Source organism: Strongylocentrotus purpuratus, unplaced genomic scaffold (genome assembly GCF_000002235.5).
Source record: "Strongylocentrotus purpuratus isolate Spur 01 unplaced genomic scaffold, Spur_5.0 spur5_scaffold_6, whole genome shotgun sequence".
Lineage (NCBI taxonomy): Eukaryota > Metazoa > Echinodermata > Echinoidea > Camarodonta > Strongylocentrotidae > Strongylocentrotus > Strongylocentrotus purpuratus.
Window position 1 is genome coordinate 41,153,422 of NW_022145612.1, and position 18,433 is coordinate 41,171,854.

The following is an 18,433-nucleotide window of genomic DNA, read 5'->3' on the forward strand; positions in this document are numbered from 1 at the left end:
TTCCTATACTTTGTGAAGGCGAGTTTACTCTCAGCCCCTTCTGTACCACTAAAATTCTGAATAGTTAATTTTCAGGAGTCACGTTTCCAATTTTCATTCTTTGTTTAATCCATGGGGTCATCATCATCTTCTATAGGAACAAATGTCCCAATACGTGTGCTGATTCCTGTTTCAAGGAAAAAAATGTCTATTTTGTTTTTTAATCCAAGGATACAGTACACCATTAAAATCCTTGGGTAAGATTTGCTTTCATTATACAGAATGGGTTAAGTAATATAATTTGTATTATGTTATATGAGGTCACAAAGTACATCATAAGCTTTAAAGTTTCTGCTCTTGTAATGAATGGACCACCTGGATCAGTGAAAAATGAAACAGATAACATATTTCGATAAGCAGTAAGCTTTGAATTTGTTGTGAATGTGTCTTGTTTAATAGTTTATTTTGCTTTTTTTTCAGGTCAGTGAAGCCCAACCGCTTGTCATTCAAGCAGACGTCATGAAAGAAGAAATGGAAAACTGTCAAAAGAGAGAGTTTTCCAAAGAAAACCTTCCTCTTATATTGCATCAGGTATGAGGGATTAGAGAAAAAAAAATGCAATAATCATTGTCGTTAATATAATATATTCTGTTATAAGTGAAAGATAAACAGATCATGATAATAATATTGGTTATTTTAATAGCGCAGATTTCTGTCACCTAAGGTACTCAAGGCCCTCCAATATTACCCAGGCTCTGCTAGGTTCCCCATTAAATGCCTGGATGGAGAGTGGCAAATGTAGAGTAGATTAATGTCTTGCCAAAGGATATTAGTGCCACGGCGAGATTCAAACCACAAATCATTTGATCCACAGTCCAATGACGTATCCTCTATAATTTCATTATCAAAGAAGATTGTCCTGTTTGTAGATACTGAGAATGTTACGATACTGTTGTACTGAATATGGTGCAGGATCATTTTAGTCTTGAATTCATAAAATTTGAAAGGATTATCAGGCAGATAACGGATATTTTGTTACATTCATTATGAGAAGAAATATGAACATATAAATAACATTTATATTGTGATGGAACTGGATTGTTTGACAACTGGTTGTAGAGTTCCTATAAACATTGCACATTTGTACAGCACAAACATAGTCCTTTACTCACTATGAGGATTCTTTCATTGGTGTATGATTCTCAAAACGGGTTACTAATTTCTTCATATGCTGTGGGCTATTCCATTTAGGTTTGTCTGAGAATGAGAATTGCACAAGGGGAGGTAGATCAGAAGAAAAAAAGGATCTTACTTTTCCTTTTATCTTTCTTTATTTTCAGTTCTTTTGTGATAAGATCCAGCAGCTAGTCCAATGTAAGCACATGCATATGTTAAGATGGAAGCGGTTCTGTGAGCACACCAGCACTCTTGAAGCACTCTATCCACACTATCAGAATCAACTTGGGTAAGATACATCCTACTTCCTCCTTACGGCTTTGGAATCATTTACTTGGATTTATTTGGATGTGAACAGTAATAAAGAAATAAAATCTATATTTGTGTTGTGGGCAGCTTTCTCTCTTTATTGCTCTCTCCACCATCCCCTCCTTCTCTATCTCATATCTCTGGCTTTCCATCATTCTCTCTCTCTCTCTCTCTCTCTCTCTCTCTTTTAATAATTAAAAAAAAAATTCTTTGTATTCTACTTCTACTGATATTTATTGATATCTACTTGAAGTTTGACGATCAATGCATATTTTTTCTTCTACATTCTCTTAAAGAGGGGATTTGTGAATTATTTTCTTCAGAGCCAGCAGCCTCTCCAATGAATTGCTATTAAAAAAAGCTCTGCCTCCCTCAAATAGATAATCGGATTACATTAAAGATTATTATGTAGCTTAAGTACAATCAATCAATCTGTCAATCTTTGTCTTCGCACAGAGCTCAAGGAATTAGAACAAATGCCAGATCCACCCGAACTTGATTCTAGAACGACATATAAATGTTTTATACCTTTGATTGTTCCTCCATTGAAGGATGATTATGTCAGAGTACAGTGATGCCATTGCACGAGCCAAGAGACTGTCTGTGGCCCACGAAGCCCTGGTGATGGGGAAACCTCTGGTGACTGAAAGCCTCGTTACTTTGGAAGATATGCAGATCTATACACGATGGCTCGTATCCCACTATCGCTCAGTTAAACATGTACATTCGTTCCTGAAGGTGAGATATACTACAAGCATTGAACTAATATTCTGTAAGAAATCTTACTGTTCACCTTACCACAGTGTTGAAGGTTGCATGGTGCAACAGAAGCCATGAATGAAACCCCAAACAACGACACCAGTCAGTGATACTACCACTGGGCTAGATGACAGCGACGAGATGAACTGAAATAAACAGCTCCTTAGGGGACTGTGTTTGAAATAGAAAGGAATGTATACCATGAGAGAAGGGACATAATTGAATTCAGAATAATTATATACATCCTAATCTTTATGACTCATTAGTGTGGCAAAGTTCTTTAGAAATACACTTCTCTCCCAGCAACTTTTTCTTTCATGTAAATAATTGTTAAACAGTGACCTTTCATTTTTGTGTTAAAAAAGAAGAAACCATTTGTTTCAAAATTTACCTTCAATCGAAAGATAACCAATGTTTTTAAAAATTTCACAATATCTGATATCTTATCAGAAGAAATCTCACAGATGCCTTTTTCTTGTAGCATCCTATCTGACTAAGTATTAATTATTATAATGATTACCAGCATTTCAAATTATTTTTAACATGGTGTGCTTTTTGACAAACTAGACTCTTGAATGGATAGCTGTTGCTCACAAGCATGAGATCTCACCAGATGAACTAGACGAGGCTGACCGGATCGCCAAGACTGACCATCACACTGACCATAGGAATCAAGGGTCTAGTCTCGGGTCACAAGCTCCTAAAGCCATCAACAGATCAGGCAGGTGGTCTGTCTTTGAGGGCAGACAGTCTGTTGGTACGTAAAAGGTTCAAACAATGTTTGTAACTGATGTCAATAATATATGTTAACTTACCATGTAAAATTTCAGTGCCAACGTTAATAATATGACATTTGACATTAAAATAACAAGGAAGACATTGAACTAATTACTTCATCATGCGTTCATGTTTCATGGTATTGTGTGGAATATTTCTGTTTATTACTCTACGTAACATCCAAGTGAGAAAAAAAAAGTAATGTGTTTCATGTATTGCAATCTATATGTCAAAATATTATCACATTCCAATGCTTGGCCCATAAATAACCATGTCCTGTGTAGCACCCTATATGTTCATCCTTTGTAATATCGATCATCTCCATTTACTTCATCATGTATGTAAGATTTATCTGGCTTTGTGTCCTGGCTGTATAGACACCCATTGGGCTGGAAAGAGCATGACAAAGATTGGCAAAGAGTACATACATACATACATACATATTGGTATTTATTTAGCACCTTTACATGAACATGCCCAAGGTGCTTTACAAGATACAAACATAATAGTTATATACTCTCCAAGTGCATTACACTCTAAAAAATGACAATTACAAAGAAAACAAATGAGTTTTTAAATGTCTCTTAAATGATGCGACTGAGGTGCAAGAACGAATGCTTAAAGGGAGACTATTCCAAATAGTGGGACCAGAAAAAATTATATTTTGTTGACCCTTCTTCGAATTGATGCAGGGGATTTGCAGAAGAAGGGGGTCTGACCTTGAATGTAATGGATATCTTGATTGCTGGATGGGACAAAACAGACTAGAAATATAGGATGGGATAAGGTTATACATGGATTTATAAACAAATAGTGAAACTTTATACATTATTCTCTTAGAGTACACGGGTAGAATACAGGAAAGTTTCGGTGTGGATTGTTCCTTCCCTAATCATATGCCAGTGTCAGTACCATGTGAAATCATGCATTATCACTCCATACATCCTGTACTTACCATCTCTTTAGGTGAAGTCCCTGTAGCTCCATCTCCCGGTCGGACATCCATGTTGGAGAGTGTGAAGGAGAGAAGTAAAGAGTATACTGGTGGCAGCGGTGGGATACATGGTGATAGTGGTGATGTGGGTGGATCACTCCTATCATCATCTGTCAATGTCATGAGTACTAATACCATCACAAACACTCCACAGGGAGCGGCAGCAGCAGCGGCTGCAGGTACAAACATCCATTTCATCTCATTGTCACAATCATAGTTTCTAGTACCATACTTTTCAGGCATTTGCTCAAGGATTTTTTCAGTTTCAGTTTCAGTTTCAGTTTATTTTCATATTTCACATGTTGTATAATACCTCATTTCATTTGGCATGTTACATTTTGAATTTTTTTTTTGGATGCATTTATACAAACGAAAAGAATAATACATAAGACTAAGTTAAATAAGGGAGAAATATGATGGAAGCGAAAGAGAAAGCAGAGCTTGTAGGGTATAGGCTCTGTAAGTACTTATTATGAAGAAAAGATAAACAATGGTCATATACTTAATAATATTTGTATTACATTTTCACTACCCGTAGCCAATGGCAATTCTCATAGGGGCATACCAAAATGTTGGCATCATTTGAAAGTGTCACTGGCTGTGTACCATACTTTCAGGCATTTGCTCAAGGGTTATTTCATCAAAAATATTAGGTTTGGGCTTGGGTTGTGATTGAGTATTGGGTTATGATAAGGGTTTGGTAATAAGTAGATGAATGCATCCATGAAACTTGTCCTTCATGTGGTTAAATTGCTTTACAAATCCTATTTTGTTGTCTTATTCTACATCGTATTTTATTTATAAAACATATTTTAGATTTGAAAATGGGATACTTTTTCAATGATGAATTCATCATGTGGCTTTAATAAAGGTGCTATTTCCCATTTGCAGCTAACATCAAATTCTGTAGAACTTTGCAGGAATTATGAACATGCCTGCAAATGGGACATAGTACCTTTAATGCATTTTAGTAAAGTAGTTTCTCAGATATCCCTGGTTGAATATTGTTTTGTTGTTTGCTATTAGGTGGAGGACCGGCATCTAATAGTGCTACCATGGGGATTCCATGTCATCTGCTCAACATACAGGATATCAAACCAGTCCTTGAGTTTCTCATGTCATGCTACTCAGTACACATGGTAAGAACAACAACTTGGTAAAGTATGTACTAAAATGTTTATAGACTTTCTACAAATTTAAATAAGCAAATTTAAAAAAATGGCAGTAGTTGACAGTGGCATTAATTCATGGCCCAGTGTACTGATGCTCAGGGTAAATCATTCTTTGCACAGATCTGGAATAATGAAATGTTATGTTGGTAAATGAATAGTTCTTAAAAAGAATATGAACATTTTGATTGGTAACTTTTTAAGAACACATGTTGAGTAGATGTTGTAGTTTGCATAGCCAAATTTACATCATGTACAGATTTTATGCATTTGTAATGGCAGGCATGGATGACTGCATGCCAATTCTTAGTTTGTTTAAAGTACTTTTCAAATAGCACCGTATCCCATATTTAGTCAAAATATGCATCCTGGATCTACTTGCTTATTATGCTCATTAGACCCCATTTAAACAATAATTCATCCACATCGTTATGTGGTTGATAATGCCTTTGAAATTAACATATTCTTGATGACATTTTGGTTTTTATTTAGAATGTAGATGACATGGAGGGTGGTTCTGACGAGATGGAGCTCATATCCATTGTCACTCGCAAGTTCAAGACTAACTTTACAAGACAAGAGCAGCAGAAAACTTTCCCAACATACGACAAGTTAGAGGTGAGTATAGAAATTATATAGCATCTGTTAGTGAAGTGGTAATACTTGGCATTATGCTAGAAATGTAGTATGCAGTAACTTTGGAATGCTCTAAGCCAGAATGGGTGTGGCTTTCCTTTTTATGATATATTTTTTTCATTCTAACACAGAGTTATTTGAATTTTTATTGCAGTGAGAAAAAAAAAAGATAAAATATCAATAAGGGCTGCTTTAAGTTTGTAGATACTTACTGTTAGTTCACTTAGAATCTTTTGATTGTAATCAATGAATCACTGTTCATAATCATAAATCATAAAGGGTAAAATATTGAATTTACCTCACTTTTAAATGTTGGGTCACTAGTTATGTATTTCAATTCCTCTGCCACCAAAGGTGGTGCTGAAGACATTTGGGGGGGGGGGGGGGGGTATAAATCCAATTCATTAGATTCAATTTTTGTTTTTGTTATCCCTGCACAGACTGGTAATGAATCCTGGGGAGCAGATACGTCATCACACGCCTTACTCAAAGAAAGCAACTGGACACAGTTCATAAAACTCAAGTAAGATCCTTTTCAAGCATTTTAGTCTACCACAAAATAGCTTTGACTTTATTATTGTTTTGAAATAGCAATTACTATTAATGAAACAGAACTACATATGTTCAACATGATATAATGAGTTTAATATCCCATTATGCAAGTGTTATATTTATGCTTTGAAGAAAGCATTTTGAAAGTGTTTGGAAAAACAGTGCATTTATGTTTTAAAAATTCATCCTTATTATTCTTCTGAACAACACCACCCTTTTTTAATATGCTTATTCACCTACAGACTTTGTAGAATTGTTTTCTGTGCTGGTAAATTACTATAAAACATAATATTTTTTTTGACCTGCAGACCAGAGAAGGATCCTAAGCAGGAGAAGATGATGATGAAACTAAGACAGAGGAACAGTATCGATGAACTTCTCAGAGCTCAGTCACGTTTCATCTCAGTTCAAGACTCGGTGGTAAGATAATTAAAAAAACTAAACTTTATTTTGATTCAATCATTTTTCAAATTATCTTTGAAGTTGTATACTTTAAAGGAAATTCATAAATGGGTCAGTTGTTACAGTAATTCAAATTCAAATATATATGTATTTTGTATATATCAGTACATTACTGTCAAACTCTCTATGTTGGCCAGTGTCATTGAATGCCTGTTTATCCGAAGTGGAAAATCGTTTACTCTTCTTTTTAGTGAATCATTTACTTGTCCATTTTATTATAACCAGTCAAACCTGGCATTATGGCTACCTTCATTGAATGATTGCTTTGATAGATTAAAATCATCTATCATTTAATAATTGTGACGGGTGTAGAAATTATTCTCATCAACACCAATTTAAAAGAAGCACCCGTGCCAAAGGAATTGTTAGGTTAATCCACTATTGTTCTTAGAGGCCATTGCTGCTTTAACCACTGATACACATTTCTTTATTTGTCAATTTATTACAGAAAGTGATTGATGCCCTGCGAGCCCATGCTATATCAGTACGAGAGCCCCCAAACTTCCAAGCAGCATCAGTAACATCCCACCGAACAGCCTATAACACCAACACCATATGGAGGAAGATCTACTGTAACCCGGAACTTTTTGAAATGTAAAGATTCTCTCAGTTTTATACCTCTCAGAAAGTGGTTAAGCGTAGAAATATCACTTTTCTGGTGTTGTTCGGCTGGACATTTAAATTCTGTTGTCATTTCTCTTGGATAAGATTTTAAGCCATAGTTCCTTTGGATCTTGCTATTAAACATCATTGCTCTCAGATAACAAAATAATTGTACCAAATACAAAATAAAAAACAACACTGTATGAGCCAAGAGAACAAGAGACTTGCTTTTGAGACTGCCTGTAATGCTCTGGGTACTAAATGTGATATATCCTTCATAAGAATGTACCTACTAAATAGCGACTGTCTGATTGTTATTTCCATCATATATTGCCCCTTACACTCTAGGTTTGGAAGCAGTAAATAAACTTGGTTTTCAATATTCTTTGTTTGTTGTCCATACCAGTATCGGCCAGGAAGACGAGATGGCTGTGACAGAGTTTGAGGAGAAAGACGTCAACTCCATGACCTACGGTACAGGGTCACGGGCTGGTAGCGCGACGTCTCGTAGACGGAAGAAGAAGGGTGAAGAGGATGAGTTTACGTTTGCTGATGCCTTGCAGAAGCTTGGTCTTGAGGATGATAGCAGCAGCCAGCAGGATCCTACCATGGTTCAAGGAGGGTATCTCTCGTATCTCTATCTTCGGCATCTCAGAATCAGAGATCTGCAAAGGACAGTAAGCATCATTTATCATTCTGGGACCCGTCTTGTATTAAGGGTCGTCTCGACATATCCTCATGGTTGTTTTATGGCCACCCAATTCCAATAATGCTGTGTTGTTATCTGATGTATCGCTTTATTGTTTTATCATTTTACCCTATTTTGTACTCTTGATGGATTTACACTGTTATTCTGTCATGATTGTCTTCTGTTTTGTGTATTTTATTGGAATCAAATTGAATTGTAATCAGTTACAATTGCAAGGATGTATTTTAGAGAGATAGGAGCTTGTAAATTTGCAATTGATTGAAGGACTTGCGATCAATCTGATAAATCTCAACGCTTTAAAAAAAAGGGCCTTGATCTGACATAAGCCTAAAGATAACACTGAAGAAAGAAAAGTCAACTCCAGCCCTAAAAGTACTTTAAAAATCCATGATATTTACTCAAACTGTATAGTGAAGTCCTTTAGAGCCCCGCCTCACCAAAGGTTCTTGTCAGAATAATACCATCTTTTTCCTTCTCGAATATTTATACATGCTGCAAAAGGTGTTGAAGAGATGCACTGTAACCTCATAATGGTATTGTTATATTATTTTATTTACAGTGTCTCAGTGTGTTAAACTATTTCCGCTCTGTTGAGAGAACCCTCACCATCAACGACGAGGGCTTGTCACTAGAGGGCGACACTCAGAAGAGATTAAGGTGAGTTCTGATGATTCAATTTGTAAGTATTACCAAAGATGGGGCCCAGTGCTGTCATGTTCTCAGTTTTCTGCACATCAGTTCTCAAATTCGTCCATGCTATATCTTATAAATCCTTTGAATTAAGGTCATTTTAAAGCTTTAGACATTATTTCTTGAAACTGAAACTATTTAATCTTAAAATCTTCACAACACAAGTCACAGGGCACTATGATATTGCATAAAATCTTAATATCATTACCTTAATCCATTCTCGTCTGCATTATATTTTTTGCATAATTATAGATCAGTGAACTCCAGGTTCTTCTCATACAATGTGTGCTTGTTGCTTTTATTTGTTGTGTTGTATTGAAATGATTGTGAAGATTTAAGCAAGCCTATTCATTTGATGCTGAGGAAAGATGATTATTGATGTCCTACGCTTCAATTACTTTGTCTCTCTAAACAGTCATCAGAATCACAGACAAGGAACACCGGAGGCAGGCATGAGTGGAGGAGGAGGACTCGGTAACCATGGTTACCTGCATAACACACCAGCAGAATTCAAGTGAGTTTCATTTTCAAACTGTGTAAATGACTGTAATAAATGAAGGAGCTGTATCCTCAAAATTTATTGTTTGATTAAGATGGAATTCGTCTTGGTAGGAAAGAGGGATGTCCTAGAAAGGAGATAATGCTTCGGTTTTGAAACCATACAGAGCAACCGTCCGTTTGGATTTAGAGAGCTGTGCAATGTAAGCTGTCAGAAAAGTGCAACCCCAGAGCTGCAAAATAGATAAATATTACTAATTCAATTCAATTCAATTCAATTTATGTATGTTTCCAACAAAACATTACAAATCAAGTATAAACATTTACAACATTTTAGGAATACTTATTGGAAACAGAGGGGTCCACTAAAAAGCAATGCTTGTACAATTGTGGACCCCTCAAATGATACTTGGGAATAATGAGTAATTAAATTAACAAGTTCGTAAGTACAAAAGTAACTACAAAATAGGGAATAAAAGGGGATGCCAACAGAGACAAAAACGTGACAAGAGGGTGCTTTAAATGAGATAGGAGAACGCGGTCACAAATCAAAGAGTGGACAATGTCAAAAAAGAAGTGAGAGATCAGAAAATAATACAAAAGGATGAGCTGCATGTGGGGTTGAGAAGAAGGTGAGCAAAGAGAAATGCGCATTAGAAAGGAGATAAGCATGAGAGGGCACGATATAATATATCTAATAATGACTGTTAGTTAAAAAAAGTCACACCAACCCACCCCACCCCCCCCCCAACACAACAAGGTATGTCTTTATTATTCACCTTCTGCCATCAAAGCTTTCAGTTTTGTTGCTCCTCTTGAGAAAGTCAAAAGAAAAAAAAGATAGAGCATATTTCCATATAGGCCATTGGATCAAACCAGTGCCTGTGATAAAAATGTTTTGTTTGGAAATCAACAGGAGCAACTCTAGAAAATCTAAGAGCAAGATGTTTGATGATTCAGTCTTATGAGTGATTTTGTTTGAAACTTTCATCAATGAGTACTATACCTTGTTAATTACTTGCTACTACTCTATTCAGGTTGTCGGAATCAGAGTTCATGGAGTTTTCTGATATTGAGAATCACGATGATTTCTACACCATCGATGAAGGAAGGGTACATGTACAGGATCAGAGAGGCTACTACATCATCTATCACAAGGCCAAGGAAGACATAAAGTAAGTACAGTCAAACCTGTCTACAGCGACTGCCCAAGGGAAACACAAAATGTGGTCTTTGTAGACAGGTTCCTTTAGTACATGTTTCAATGAGAAACCATTTACACGGGGGAAAAAAATGTGCTTGCTGTAGACAGGTGGTCTTTGTAGACAGGTGGTCACTAAAGCAGGTTTGACTGTATCTTTAGTATTAGTTATTTTTAACCCACTGTCTACCAAGTTCTCTAAATTCCATAGGCTTTACACAAGGACCACCCTGTTCCTGTTGGTAATGGGTTAAATGCCAAGTCATTATCTTTCATTTTCTTGTTTCTAACAAGTGAAATATAGTAACTGAATGGAAATATGTAAAGGTTACCTGATTAGAAGGAACTGATTGAATGCTTCTAGTACCTTAGACCAGCTAGGATGTAGCAAATGTAGTCTGCAGTTTGTAAGTGTCTTGTGCAGCTCTTGAGATGGATACAATACATGTAGCTATCGTTATTGTTCATTTCAATTCAATTTATTATTTCTTTTTAAAAAAATCACATACAATATATATATATACATTGAGAAGTGTACTGGATCATTATCACCCGATAAAGCCAGTGACTTGAAGGAAGTGGATAAAATAAATGACAAACGTGGAAAATACAGAACATTAAAATTCACAATATTACAAAATGCAATTATTTGTAGACGGGTGGTTTCGAGGGCTTTGTATCAATGTCTTCTGTGGCTCTGCTACATCAGCTGAACAATCCTACTTATTGAATCTTTATCCTGTGACAGGAACTTGGAGACTGACCTACTGCTAATAGCAACCCATTTCATAGAGAAAGACCGAGAGAACCGCAGCAAGAAGACCAGGCCTGCCATGTCACAGAGCAGCTCCTCTAGACGACAGGTAATGAATCTACTCCTAGACATTGTTTTTTCTTTTTGTAGAAGTATCATTACATCTCATGCTCCTGATAAAGGCATCAAGGGGTAATGCAAATGTTAAGTGATGTAGCTATTGACCGTATATAACTGATGGTGATATGCCTTTGCACCACAAAACCTGGTATTCTTCCAATTCTTGTGTAGTGTGTTCTCGAATCTGCATGGTATAAATGCATCTTGTTCATATTCCCTATCCCAAATTTGTAACAAGCTAAAATGTGAATGACTTATGTTTGTCATGTCTTGAAAGAGTTTTGTGCTGGCCAAATTTCCTTTGCACTACTTGGTAAGTCTAATTTTTTTTTTAGTGATTGTTTAATATGTATTATCAATAGATTCTGGTCATAATATACTACATGTACTTGTTTTAATATAAATATTCATTGTTTATTTGTATATAAAAAGGAAATTATTTCTTCCTGTCTCCTCTCCTCCTTTTGTAAGGCCTGTATCATTTCAAGCTCTGCTTACGATATCGGTCTTCTGCATTCTCCCCCTTTTCTTTCTTTTCAAATACGATTAATTGTACTATTGATTATTTATATTTATTTATTTGTGAATTACTACTTCTATTACTTATCATTATATTGCTAAAATGTATTCATTGTTATTTTTGTTATTGTTTATGGAAAATGCAGAAATAAAACTTGAAACTGAAACTGAATATAGGCTGGTATGTAACTTGACAGCAGAACAGAACTTCAGTATATAAAAACGAAATCTGTGTTGATGCAACAATAGAAATTGTAGGCAGGGCCATACACTTCTGAAAACGTTTTTAAAACAAATTCTTTGTGTGTACAAACCTTCTAATTAATGTGATATTCTTTGAATAAAGTAAGGGGCTGAAAACCTCCAGTTAGTAATGTGTTTATTTCCAAGATGAACCTAATACCATGCTGTTATCCCTCTCTCTCTTTCATAGAGTCATGATGATAATGTGGATATCCCAGGCTATGGTCACTCTCTGGTTGACCGCCATGCTATCCTTCTTGACCTATGGACCAATGAAGCAGAGTTCCTAGAAAACAAGAGACAGGTATGTCGCCATTGCTGACCCGTTAATACCATTAGAACAGTTGGAATATGAAAGTGCTTAAACATAAGTTGTTACTACTTTTTTTCTATCTTAACAAGCCCTCATCAGGATGCAATAGCTGACTAGTCATGCTTGATGTCTCTGATTAACAATTCAGTGTGTACAATGTAAACATGCTAAGGAAAGCTTGCTGGTAAGCCACCTCACTGAAACCATGCTGGACACATGCATGGATGGGACGAATAGCGTTATTTTATTGTCTCTCTTTGCTTTTGTACTCAACTATTATAGATTCTGTATTATGTTGAATAGGCAGATATCATTTATATTCAGCATAGAACATTCATTTGTTAAGTTTCTCACATTCTATTTCAGTTGCTATAAAAACTCGAGATTTCACTCTGCTGTGTTATCATAAAAAACTTTTTCTCTCTGTTCATTTGTCATTTTTGGTACATTATTTATCTAAATTTTATTGCTCTTTCCCATGTTTTCAGCTTCTTGATGTCTATCTTGAAGCCTACCACAATGTATTTGACATGCATGAGAAGATTTATTTATATTCTATTTCTCTTTCCCACGTTCATAGCTTCTTGATGTCTATCTTGAAGCCTACCACAATGTATTTGACATGCATGAGAAGCGAGCCCTCGCCCAGGAGATGACGAACATTGTGCACAAGCGCCCTCGCTTTGATTTCAAGACGGATTACTTCGTGAAGACGTACAAGATGGAGTCCCGATGTCTGAAGCTTCACTGTGGAGTGGTCAAGTCAGTGTCTGACAAACAGGTACACTGGCATCCATCACAAAATATTCATCTGATTGGTAGAGTTGATTAGAACAATTTCCTGGTTACACAATCAAACTTATTTACCTTGTAAGACTTGAACTGACAAACAGGTACACTGGCATCCATCAAGAGGTTTATCTGATTGGTCGAGTTGATTAGAAGCATTTCCTGATTACAAAATCAAAATTATTTTCCTTGTCAGACTTAAACTTATAAACGACAGCAGGCTGTCATCAGTGAAGACTAATATATGTATTTTTTTAGAAGAACATGTGAAGCCCAACAGTCTTGTAACTGCTAAATCCTGCCCATGAAACTAAAATAGAGTCAGTAACCTATGCAAATTACATGTACATAGAGTATACTTTGTCCTTCAACATGAATTTGAGCATTCTGTCTATTTTTTGCTTACCTCTTAGCATATACTTTCTATGTTATAATTCTAAGTGAAATAAATTTAAAAACTAAGAATTATTTTAGTCATACTTAAAACAAACTGGATTGATATACAGTAGGCTTACGGTTGCACCTTGTGAGAGAGAAGAAAGTTTACCGACAGTCCTTTTCAAGACTCCCCAATCCTCCCCCTCGCTCTCTCACATGATGCAACCGGAAGCCTACTGTATATCTACATCACCATGCAAGCTGATACTAATAAGCAGCATCAAACTGGATTATGTTGATTTTTTTTTGTAGATTGAGAGTCAGCGCGAGTACATCAAGCGGATCACAAGGGAAGGAAACAAGTTTGGTCTTCCTCATGCCATCGTACAGAAACAACCAATCTCGATCAACCTCAGTCGCCCCGCCCTCAAACACGTCTTTCTGCTGGAGTTCCACCCCTCCCTCGCTCTCGTCAGTCGCATCCCACAGGCTGTGAGATATGCTTGCAATGTGAGTAGGACAATGCTTAGAAACATCATACAGTCAAACCTGCTTTAGTGAATCACCTGTCTACAAAGACCACATTTTTTGTTTCCCCTGAAAATGGTTTCTCATTGAATCATGTACTAAAGGAACCTGTACATAAATAAAAACCTGCCTATAAAGACTACTTTTCTTGTCTCCCTCGGGTGGTCTTTATAGACAGGTTTCACTGTACCTGAATATATATGATTGGGACTGATCTATGATGAGATTCATGCTCACAGTTGTTTTAATTAGAATCTAGTTGATCAGAAAGATATATTTATAGGCATGGTGCAAAAAGTGTTCATCATAATTGAAGCAAAATAATTTAGAAGATCTTGTCGTGTTAGCAAACGTTGGGATTCACTCTGAGTGAGTAGGACAATGCTAGAAATTTCTACTTCGTACATAAATATTAATTTGTAGGATTGATCTTTGTCGAGAATAATGCTCATAATTGTTTTCATGAGAACCTAGTTGATCAGAAAGATATATCTATAGGCATTGTGCAAAAAGTGTTCATCGCTATTGAAGCCCTAGTTACACAATAACATAGGAGATCCTGTCACATTATAAAGAGCTTGGATTCTAGAGAATGTTATTGACAAAAGCAAGGAAAAAGCATGCTGTGGAAGAGAACGTCACAGAATACAATAGTGTAATTATTAAAACCTTTTATATTTGCACATTGACATATCTATGATTTACTAGAAGACAGAAATGATCATCTTGATACTCGGACCCTAGATTTTGTCCTGAGAAATGAAAGGAAGAAGTACATTTTGAATGACTTTACAACCAACAGGAGCTCTACCACTGCCATGAACCTGAAACCGAGTCTGAGGCTATCGCCATGGAGAAGAAACTATGGGAGACGGTACAGAAAGAATGGAATGAACAGAAGCCTATGGGACATAGCTTCAATGCTCAAATACAGAAAGATGTAAGTATTGGACAGTATCATTCATAACATTTGAATGTGTTTCAGGATAATAATGATGATTGTGGTAATGGTGATGATGATGATGATGATGATGATGATGATGTTGCTGATGATGATGATGATGATGATGATGATGATGATGATGATGATGATGATGATGATGATGATGTTGCTGATGATGATGTTGTTGATGATGATGATGATGTTGTTGATGATGATGATGATGTTGTTGATGATGTTGTTGATGATGATGATGATGATGATGATGATGATGATAAAGATGATGACGATAATGGTGATGATGATGAAGATAATGAAAATAATGATGGTAATGATGATGGTGATGATGGCTATTGCAAGAAGGTGTTGATAAGGGTGTTTGTGAGAATGGACTATATTATTGTCACTATTCCACAAAGAGTAGCACAACTTTTACTGTGCATGTTTATAAGTGGTTAATGATACATATATCTGCATACAGTGATATAAATAATTTACAACATCTCAATGCATATGATATGATTTTTTTTCCCCCAATAAAGTGAATGATAACTTTGCGGTAAAAAAAGTACAAATGGTTTGCTCATATAAAGAGCATCAAAGTGAAAGCTTGTATTTGCATTTATTCCTTTCTTATCAAAGTCACTTATTACTCTATATCTCTTGTTCTGGTACAGCTGTTCTCTGACCTGTTCATTGAGGATCCTCTCCTCGTGTGTGAGCTTGCAGCGACGCGTATGGAGGCTCAGGAGGCTGCAGCAGGGAGGAGAACAGCCAAAGAGAAGCAGGCCGACAACCTCAAGATATGGCTTGATGTCATGGAGGTAAGAAGGGCTTATACAGCATCGATGGCACTGGAGAATAGTGTCAACTGTGGTGGTGGTGGTGGTGGTTATGTGGTAGTTGCGGTGGTGGATGTGGTGATTGCGGTAATGGATGTGGTGGTGATTGTGGTGGTGGTGATGGATGTGGTAGTAGTGGTGGTAGTAGTGGTGGTGGTAGTATTGGTGATTGTGGTGGTGGTGGTGATGGTTGTGGTGGTGGTGGTGATATTGGTGATATTGTTGGAAGTAGTGGTAGTGGTGGTTATGGTAGGGGTGGTGGTGGTGGTAGTGGTGATATTGTTAATAGCAGTGGTGGTGGTGGTGGTGGAATTGTATGTTTTCAAATTAGAAAATATAATGGAATCACAGAAACATTGAACACAATGTAGAATACTAAATCCTAAAAAGATTGCTAGTTATAGTGAATGTTCAAAGAGTGATGCAAAGCAGGTCGTTTCATGAGTTCATGATTGTACCACAGATATATTGATATCTAGAATGCCACAGGAATCCAGAGCTCATGAATTGTGTTTATGAGTCTAAAATTGGTAGTTATAGCTTCTATGTGTTTGTTTTTGCAGGGTTAAAAAAACATCTTTTTTGTATAAGAAATACTAATTTTTTCTATCTTTATCATTTTGTTTTTCTGAATACAGATGCTAAACTTGAGACACAGACTCATTGAGACTTCTTGGGAGACTGAAGTTCTTGCTCAGGTATGTCACTCTCTAATGGTCCTCATTACATTTGTTGAACAATATCTTTCTTTTTCAGAGAACATATTATAGAAATGGATGAAAAACAACTGAATTCTGTCAGTAAAAATTAGTAAATGAACGAAATATCCACTCTCATCTAACTTCTCTTGTTCTTTCAGTCAATGTAGCTGTTAAACTCTAAATGCTTTAAATAAAGTTAATCATAGTTTGATAATGAATGCCAGATTAGGTATATAATTACCACAACATCAATTTTGCAAGGGTATGAAATTTGATATTTAATATATCCCTTAAGCACAGGCATCAGAGATGATTATTTATAGTAATTGCCAAAAATATAGAGAGAGAGTTGTGAGTGAGATGGTTTGTTGTAGATATCCTGTCATTTTGCGTACAGGGCGTACAATGCATTAGCACTATCCCTACTTGTTAACTAACAATTTTATTACCTATTTTCTCTATGCTGTTCTTTCTGCAGATGTACAGGGAGCAAGCAGTAGAGATGGGTTTCGATGAATTCCACATGTTCATGCGATGTGTCCAATTTGAGTTTGCCACTCATAAAGACGACGCCGACCAGCCTCCGCCTCTCTTCATGACGGCCCTGCAGGAGGATGATTCTAATCTTGACCGCTACACTCCAGCCAAACTCTTCTTGGCTATCCAAGAACTAGACGAGAAGCATGTTGGCATGTTCAGCTTCCGTACCAAGGAGGGATGTCTGAAGGTATGTGTGCTGCAGTCTTGAATGGCATCACGGTCAGCAATCCACTGTACATTATAGCTTTATTAACCCATTGACTACTGGAGCCGAATGGTCCCTGTATTATGCCTATTGGAGATAGAGAATTCAGTAGCCAATGGGTTAATTATATTTCCCTTTATGTGTCAATGATGTCAACGATATTTCCATGAGATGTTTTACAAAGCAAGTCAAGGAAGGAAGAATTTATTAATTTTAGAAGAATGATAAACTAGGTAAGGAGGGAAGGGGGAAGATAGCAATAAAGGAAATAGATATAGAGGAATAAAATTCATGATAAACACTTAACGAGTCCGTTGAAAGGAAAAAAAAAATTATTGTGACTGATAAATGTATCACATAAGAAAGAGAGAACTGGCAAGTGCAAGATACACAAATAAAGATACAGAGAAGGGAAGGGAAAGAGAGAGAGAGAGAGAGAGAGAGAGAAAAGAAAGAAAGAAAGAGAAGGAGGGAGAGGAGAGGAGTTATATTGGAGGAGGAGGATGAAAAACTAGCTTGTCTCAAAGCTTGTAGCATCAGTTGCCAAATTACATTTTACAATCTATTTTGTACATAGTAGGAAGTAAGCAGTCATATTAGAAATGGTATCTGAGTACCTGTACCTTGTGATAAACTAAAAAATAAATCAATTTATCTCTTTCAGATCATGAAGAGGAACGGACAGCAGAACATACGTGCTATTCTCATGACCCAGGTTGTTCATAAGAATGCATTACTCGCTGCTATTCAGCAGGGAAGCGTGTGTTCATACTTCAAAGAAGCTTTAGACCGTACGCCTGCAAGACAGAAGTAAGTTTCATTCCTTCAACCGAATCACTCGATCCGACCATGGGGGATCCTCTGTTCTTATTCAACTTTAATTATTTATCAGAAAAGGCCAGGGTTCTTCTGTCCCTAAAAAAAATTGTGATTGTACTACCGGTAGACTATAATATAACTTAAGATTGATATTGGTCACAAGTCTGTACATAAAAGATAGGCTGTTGTATGTTTGTGACCAATTGGAAGACTCTTGAATGATATAGA

General features: G+C 36.4%; 1 protein-coding gene across 1 annotated transcript in view; it reads left to right on the forward strand.

Annotated features, from left to right (window-relative positions):
- The window catches only part of LOC579367, a 45,776-nt gene that overhangs the window by 1,221 nt on the left and 26,122 nt on the right, over positions 1-18,433 (forward strand). Inside the window, exons 4-26 of the mRNA XM_031000008.1 lie at positions 460-570; positions 1,320-1,444; positions 2,016-2,202; positions 2,791-2,980; positions 3,967-4,173; positions 5,021-5,133; positions 5,656-5,781; positions 6,240-6,322; positions 6,660-6,771; positions 7,262-7,407; positions 7,823-8,093; positions 8,685-8,782; positions 9,231-9,329; positions 10,351-10,488; positions 11,263-11,377; positions 12,341-12,454; positions 13,044-13,244; positions 13,943-14,140; positions 14,961-15,098; positions 15,776-15,922; positions 16,579-16,638; positions 17,120-17,368; positions 18,051-18,196. Of these exons, the coding sequence (XP_030855868.1) occupies positions 460-570; positions 1,320-1,444; positions 2,016-2,202; positions 2,791-2,980; positions 3,967-4,173; positions 5,021-5,133; positions 5,656-5,781; positions 6,240-6,322; positions 6,660-6,771; positions 7,262-7,407; positions 7,823-8,093; positions 8,685-8,782; positions 9,231-9,329; positions 10,351-10,488; positions 11,263-11,377; positions 12,341-12,454; positions 13,044-13,244; positions 13,943-14,140; positions 14,961-15,098; positions 15,776-15,922; positions 16,579-16,638; positions 17,120-17,368; positions 18,051-18,196 (3,374 nt within the window). The remainder of the gene's footprint in view (positions 1-459; positions 571-1,319; positions 1,445-2,015; positions 2,203-2,790; positions 2,981-3,966; positions 4,174-5,020; positions 5,134-5,655; positions 5,782-6,239; positions 6,323-6,659; positions 6,772-7,261; positions 7,408-7,822; positions 8,094-8,684; positions 8,783-9,230; positions 9,330-10,350; positions 10,489-11,262; positions 11,378-12,340; positions 12,455-13,043; positions 13,245-13,942; positions 14,141-14,960; positions 15,099-15,775; positions 15,923-16,578; positions 16,639-17,119; positions 17,369-18,050; positions 18,197-18,433) is intronic.